We start from the raw sequence: 7945 nt of genomic DNA on the forward strand, positions 1-7945 counted from the left end.
CCAGTACGCAACTGGTACTTAATCTATCGATCCCGAAAGGATGAAAGGCAAAATCTACCTCGGCGGATATATATATATAATATAGATTTAATCAAACGATTAAATGTGGTACTTAAAATGTTTGAGGCAGCAGAATTTGGTAGGGTAAAAACAAAAAACAAAATCAAGAGATTTGGTAAATAAAATTTGAAGAAAAGCAACAAACATGCATTAGGTTATAGCAGTACGTACGTTTCGTACAGACATCATTTATTTATGTAGTGAGAACACCACATAAGATATGCAATAAAAATGTACTCCTCAGCTGCATAATGGAAGTTCATTTCAGAAAGTCATTTTGTAGATGTGTGCAAATACAAGAGTAGGAGATGAAGAAAATACCATCTTGACTGGGCTGTTAATCAACAGTCTAGTCTAGCTGAGGAGTTCATTTTAGCAAAATTCCGTGTTGCATCTCAGAAAGCACGGAATTTTGTCAGTGAACAGGTCGCGGTCTCAAAGCGACGAAAATATTTTTACAAATTAAATTTGAATGTTGAAGTGACTCTAACGGTTTTTGTGTTTTTAAATGGCTTATAAACAACTTCCACGCTGCAAAGCGTTCGCTACCTTACCTCCATAATGCCTTCCATATTTGTTTTTGTTTGGTTTGTTGTATGTCTCTACTGTCCTGTTTTTGTTACCAATTTTGACCCTCCGCAAATCCCAAATTTTATTTTGGCTCGCAGGAGCAACTGTTTTCGTTGATTGCTCGAAATGTGGAGTAGATGAACAGCCGACATCTGATGAAGGGTCGTTCTTTATGTTACTTGTCTTTGTTTTCCATTTGTTTCTCTCGCTGTTTGCATACTCAAGTTCGCCTCGTATTTCATATTGTTTACGTTTTGTGATGTTCTGTACCCATATATGCATATATATATATACATATATATGTAAGTATGTACATACTTGTATGTATATATATATACAGGGTTATTCAAAAAGAATGAACCGATTTCATTACGCAAAAATAAGGAAAAGCAATAGAAAACTCTAGCTAAGTCACAAGCATTTACTCACAATCAACTTATATTTCCTGTATTAAAAGTGCTCAATGTGGCCACCACCTGCAGTACGGGCAACATCAATGCGATAAGAGAATTCCTCCCAGACGCATACCAGCATATCACGATCAACTATGTTGATCGTTGTTGTTATTCGATGTTTAAGGTCATCGAGGTTAGTGGGCAGCGTTGGAGTTTTCTAAGTTTTGAATGGCTGCCACACCTTAAACATCGAATAACAACAACAATCAATTCAGTTGATCGTGATATGCTGGTACGTGTCTGGGAGGAATTCTCTTATCGCATTGATGTTGCCCGTGCTGCAGGTGGTGGCCACATTGAGCACTTTTAAGACGGAATAAAAGTTGATTGTGAGTAAATACTTGTGATTTAGCTGGAGTTTTCTATTGCTTTTCCATATTAAAATATTGCGTAATGAAATCGGTTCATTCCTTTAGAATAATCCTGTATATATATATATTCGTAAATAGTAAGGGATTACTCCAAACGTTTACTGTACGTACATACATACATACATACATACATGCATACATGCATACATACATACATAAATACATACATATCCCTAATGATTGGTATAGTAGGAGATGTAACAAATTGCCTCAGCAAACAATCTTGAGAAATTCGAGTTCTCAAAACCAGAATGGAGAAAGTTAATTAGAAGAATATAGATACAAACCACCAACAGAATTGTCAGAATATGGAAAACTTTCGTACAGTTTAGCATATCAGTAGGTACATGAACATGTCCAGATATGCAACAATATGTATGAGTATACATACAAAACAAAACATACATATCTGCACATGCACTGACTGCAAATATTGCACACGAACACACCTACATGCACAAATACCCTGCTGATGTTCTTTAATATTCCAATGAAGGAGCCTTGGATCTAAGTTAGAAACCGACTCTTTCTCTATTGGCAAGAAATCTAGAAATAAAACTAAATTGTAACATACGTACTAAATGGTAACATACATACTATTTTTATTGTTTGTTTCACTAATCCCATATATGTATGTATGCATGTATGTATGTATGTATGAATGTATGTAGAAGTTGACACAAGTTTGCGTTATTAAAAGTTTCAGAGAACAAAGTGCTTGTCTGGCAATTCAGACTCTTAAATACTTAGTGACGACGTAGTAACAGCTTCTAAATGAAGGTAATTGTTATTAGATGATAAATTAAGCTTATTCAGTTCACATAGTGGAAGGGCAACTCGGCGGCTGCTAGGTTTTATCGTAACTGGTGGCTATGTGTTGAATGTAAATCGACTCTGTCGCAATAGATGTGAGTATTCTTGCACGCATTTGTTAGAAGTTCCTGTGAAATTTAAAACTTCCGTCAAATCTATGGAATAGTGCTAACCAACGAGATTTTAAAATAATCTACTAGAGAACTCCGTTGTGGGCAGCAATATGATAGCTCAGTTTTTTTCTCTTTTTTTGTTTTTTTTTTTTGGAAGTGGGATGCAACGAGCTATTCCAATACATACAATTCTTCACAAAGACAAGGATGTCTTCATATGAATTGGGGAAAGGCAATTAGACATTTCTCTTCCTCAGCTCCTGATGGAGTTCAAATGCCGAACCAAAACATTCCAGACGGATGAGACAAGAAGCAAAATATTCTGTTATCATATATAGAAGACATACGTAGCTTTAAATCGTCTAAATACATTTGATTCAGAACAATTTATGTCGAAATACGCAACTCGTTTACTAAAGTGCAAATGATCGCCGATTAATTGTTTTTATGAATAAGCAACACCAACAATTTTCATTACAGGCACATACAATGCATAAACACCACAGAACTATAACTATGATTAATCCATTTATCTAACCTCTCATTGTTCCCAATTATATATTATTATCTTCTCTGCAGATTTTTATTCTTTGTTTTTGTTTGTTTGTTTTTTCTAAAGTACCATTCTTCCTTTCCTTATAGTCGTCCCTTCAAGATATTTAATTAGATTTATGCTAACCCATCTATCACCATAAATTACTCTTAAATAAATTTACATCCTATATAATTAACCAGATTATTGAAATTATATAATTTTCCTCTCATAATTATAACTTTGTCCTTACTTACACTTTGAACTGACCAATTCGCTTTATTCGTTCTTTCATTATCTTATTTTGTTATTGTTTCAATCTTAGCTGTGTAATAAGAAGCTTGCTTCCCAACAACATGGTTCCGGGTTCAGTTCCACCGCGTGGCACTTTGGACAAGTGTCTTCCACTGTAACCTTAGGGCTGACCAAAGCCTTGTGAATGGATTTGGAAGACGGAAACTGAAAGAAACCCATCGTATAGTGTGTGTGTGGGGGGGGGGGTTATCCCCCTCAACCGCTTGAGAACCGGTGTTGGTGTGTCTTCGTTCCCGTAATTTAGCAATTCATAAAAAGGGAGAAATAGAATAAATACCAGGCTTTACAAAATAATAATAATAATAATAATAATAATAATAATAATACCGGGGTTGATTTGTTCGACTAGAATTATTCAAGGTGATGCCCCAGCATGGCCGCCGTCTAATGGCACAAACAAGTAAACGATGAAAGATGAAAGATCTGTTTTAAGTATAATTACATTTTGAATTTCCCTTATATATTTCTAATGTTATGTCACCTGGAGATCATTACTCTGGCACAGGAGTGGTAGTGGAACTATGCCGTGGGAATTTTGAAGAGTTTTGAAGAGTGAGGAACCACTACTTAGCTACTATTGTTCCCAGGTATTCTCTGTCCGGAATAATAGTAATTTCCAGGGTCCCCCGCTATGGGTTTAATTGCATGAAACCGTCCTAGTCAGTGTATGTTGAAATTATGGGATGCAGCATGGTGGATGTGAACTATTTCGGCAGGTAAACTTATTGAGTCAATGGAGAATATCACCTGATGTTGTGAGGATGAACAGGATCAACCAGTTCAGTCAGCAAACTACTGCTATCATCCGAAGTCGTGGCGTGCAGAGATAGACATTTCAGCTAGCGAAAAACTAGTATCACTAAAAGCCAGGCCAGACGTTCATGCCTCATCGCTCGATTGGGGCGTCTAGTGTGGAAGAGTTACATTGATCCAGGTAAATCGCCCAACCTGGATGGATGGATGGATGGATGGATGGATGGATGGACGGATGGACGGATGGATGGATGGATCGATCGATCGATGATTATGCTACGAGTTTCAAATATATTGAAGGAAATTTTTGAGCAAACACATAAAGTATCAGGAGGACTCCCTCCTCCGTGATACGATTGAGGCTCACAGTTGTCCGATTTAACAACGTAGCCCTGGGACCAGAATTTGGTGCTCTGAAATATGAACAATTAAGAAGGGGTTTAGAGTTGCATCTCAAGAAACATGCAAATGATAGGATGTTAAAAGCTACATTAATAGTTTCTCTCACCGTAAAACAGGCTTTCAGAGAGGATCAAAACAAAATGCTCCTCGAGCTCATTGGTGTGCGCAAGTGTCGGACGAGGATAATCGTAGTGGAAGAGAAGTTTTCCATATTCGTGTGGGTGGGTTGCACCTAATTATTACATTCGCGATGGCGTTTTTTGTATTCCTTTTAGGCTGGTTTTGTGCATCCACTAATTATATGTCGAACTGTCTCAGATAATTTTTCACATAATTTACGCAAAGGTGATGCTGCTGTCTTATCAACGCTACACTTGGTTGAGTTGGTTCGTAAAACTTGTTCTTGGGCAACAAGGATCAGTCCTAACATCTTTAAAATCCATGTCTTAACCATTTCCAGTATTTTTCGTCAGCTCCATCCGATGTTTGCTAGAAAAACTCTCTGTGTAGAACTTTCTCTTTCCAGTTGATGATCTTTTCTTTATTAGTCCTCATATTGTACTCCTGGAGGGTCTCACCATCGTCACTGATCACCTTCTTGCTCAGTAAAGCTTGCAACATTCTTGATTTCTCTGGTAGGTAAGCAAGGACTTGATCTCCTTCATAACACTATCTTCTATTCCAACCATCCTCTTCCATCTTCCTTCCTAGATAAGTAAAGCCTAGCTACGTTATTTCTAGTATGAAGGCCACCATGCATAACCATTATCTTCTTAGTTTTTCTATCCATGCTGACCAATTCCTCCTTTATCCATTCCACAACTCTTGCGCAGTAGGGTACCACACCTACATTAAGAGCGTTGATGCTTCTAATCAGGTTCCTTCCATTCAGCTTGAATCTACATAGCATTTTGACTTTTGGTATATACAGAAGAAATCTATTCCTCTATCTCGGTGTTCATCATCTGGTCTAATTATAAAACACCAAGACACTTGATACCCTCTCCGCTCACCTCTCTTATACCCCTATCATCTGGAAGTTGCACTCCACTGCTATCTGCTTTTCGCCCTCTCCTCTGTTTAACGACAGCGTATTTATCTCGACCAAATGCCATCTGGATGTCATGCAAGGAAATTTGTACGGCCTAAGTAAGGGAGTCCAGTTCCATAAGGAGCAGAGGCAAGTTCTGTAAAGCTTCCATAAAGCTTCAAATAGTCCATAAACAGCAGGTGGTTAATTGGTCTCATGTTCTTCTGCAGTTTGTAACCAGCTCCCATCTTCCTCAAAACCATTGAGAGTGATAACATACAAACAATAAACAGCAAGGGTGACAGAGTCCTCTCGAAAGATTCCCCTCTAGATGTTCAGTTTCCCTTCCACCTACTGTCAAAACTGTCTTCCAATTCCTCACACTGTTTTTTTTTTTTTTTAGTAAATATATCGTAATTTTAGCTGCTCCGATCATTTTCAGGCATTTTAAAATCCACGAGTGGGAAACCATATCACATGCTTTCTCATAGTCAATCCAAGCTTGTCAACCTTCTCTGACAGTTCCTCAAAATTGCTTTATCTATCAGCAACCGATCCTTTGTTCCTTCTGTGTTCCCTTCCTGCAGCCTTCCTGTTCATCTGCTAGCAGTTCATTTCCAATTATTTCAGTTAGAAGCTTCCATATCATGGCTAAACAAGCAATAAGACGATAGAAATTACGAGACAGTCGTTGCTGTTTTGCTTTATTCGAGCTATTTTATGGATCACCCAGAAATCTCAAGTAACAGCAATTTGAACGTTTTACTTACGGCTACGACTGTGAACGTGTTCAAACATTGCTCTGGGTAAGAGACGGATTACCGTGTTTGTACTTAATGACAAAATATCTGTCTTGGGATTATTACGCCTTGGGGTATGTTACACTCTTTATCTTGGTGTAGAAAAGATAAAGTTCTTTGATATTTTCATTTCACTTTGAAAATATTCCGTCATGTAACACGTCTTCTTAGTCAGACGAATGCTTCTGAAAGTTTTGAACATTTTTAAACGCGAACATTAATTTTAAATAAATAGATTTAACAATGAAAGAAAGAAATGTCCTCCCCACCACCACCACCACCACCTCAACTAGACGAGCAACATTTTTAGTGCACAGAGAAAAATGGAAATTTCACAAAAGGCAACCAGCAACGAAAAGTATAACAAAGGCAGTAAATCTTTTGTCAATGTCGACTGCCAAAAAGGTAATTCTGAATATAGGTCAGCTCTCAGTGAAATATATATATGCCACATGTACGTAACGAAACTTTCTGTATTCCTGCTTCGTAATTTTATCGAAAATGACGTGCTCAGTAGGACTTAAAATGAACAAATGTAAAATGTTCTGGCTCCTATTGCTAAACAGGGACAATTCAACCACTTCCCATTCGGTTCCTTCTGTACAACCCAATAGTTATACAGAAATATTAAATTACTCACATGTAAATGTGTTGGTTATCACGTGACGACATACATGCCACCAAGCTACGTTCTCAGTGGTGTTCGTTGGTGATTTCATTAGGTTGGAACAGTGTACCTCAGTTGCTACTTCTGAATGCTCAAGATATCACTAGAAGGTACAATACAAGGTTTCTGTAGACGCAGCATAATGATGGAATTCATATAATAAAATTTAAAGATTTTACTAGTTCTCTCTGTGATATTTTAGGATGTCACTGTTATTACTTCCGGTCAACGTACTCTCATTTTTTTAAACCTCTAAACTGCATGTTAACCTTTTGTCACTGGTCCTTTGGATCAGAAATAACCTGAAGTAAAGCAAGCGCCATCCCCACCCCCACTACCACTGTATAAAATGTATTGAGCCAATGACGAAGCATCTACGTAGAGTTCGCCTTACGGGAAATAGCAACCAAATTTCATAGAGAGTAGCATTTTTTTAATTATAAATTACGGTTGTTTGGTAAGCAGCCTACTTCCCAACCACACGGTCCTGAGTTCAATCCCATTACGTGACATCATGGGCAAAAAAAGCCTTTTGAGTGGATACAGTAGACGGAAACTGAAAGAAGCCCGATTAGAGAGTCAATATGCATTCTATACTCTTTGTGTGAAAAATGATAAATTCTATTTTACTTTTTAATTCACCTGAAGAAAATGGCTCTTTTTTTACATGATGTAATGAATTTATTCATCAATAAAACACGTCTGAAACAGCTGTAGTGAACCTCAGTCCATTTGTGTTATTATTTATACAACACCACACTCGGAACCTTCCCTTGGATACTGAGCCATCAGTGGACTGTGGATTGCATGCCAGAGTATACTCTTGCGTGCTTTTACGTATACGTTACGCTGTGTGCATTTCGTCTATACTTGTGGATGTATGCGTAACTGGGAGGACAAATCCGTATATACTCTAGTAAAAACGTAAATGCCCATACAAACTGTTAATACACAGGTATGCTGTCCTTGACTCTACCTTGGTGTCCTTATACCTCGATTCTATTGGATCCTGCAAAAAATTATATATATACATATATATATATATATATATATATATATATATA

General features: G+C 37.4%; 1 protein-coding gene across 3 annotated transcripts in view; it reads left to right on the forward strand.

The window, feature by feature from the left end:
• Positions 1 to 2280: 2280 nt before the first annotated feature.
• The window catches only part of LOC106882480 (putative glutathione-specific gamma-glutamylcyclotransferase 2), a 73382-nt gene continuing 67717 nt past the window's right edge, over positions 2281 to 7945 (forward strand). For 2 of the 3 annotated variants that reach the window (XM_014933170.2, XM_052975978.1), the window contains exon 1: positions 2281 to 2364. Coding sequence is in view for 1 of the 3 variants with exons in the window: in XM_052975977.1 (XP_052831937.1) it covers positions 6602 to 6619 (18 nt within the window). In the remaining 2 variants the exon portion in view is untranslated. Of the gene's footprint in view, positions 2365 to 6586; positions 6620 to 7945 lie in introns of those variants that run through there. The other variant, XM_052975977.1, reaches the window with a different exon arrangement.

The sequence above is a fragment of the Octopus bimaculoides genome, chromosome 23 (assembly GCF_001194135.2).
Source record: "Octopus bimaculoides isolate UCB-OBI-ISO-001 chromosome 23, ASM119413v2, whole genome shotgun sequence".
Classification (NCBI taxonomy): Eukaryota; Metazoa; Mollusca; class Cephalopoda; order Octopoda; family Octopodidae; genus Octopus; species Octopus bimaculoides.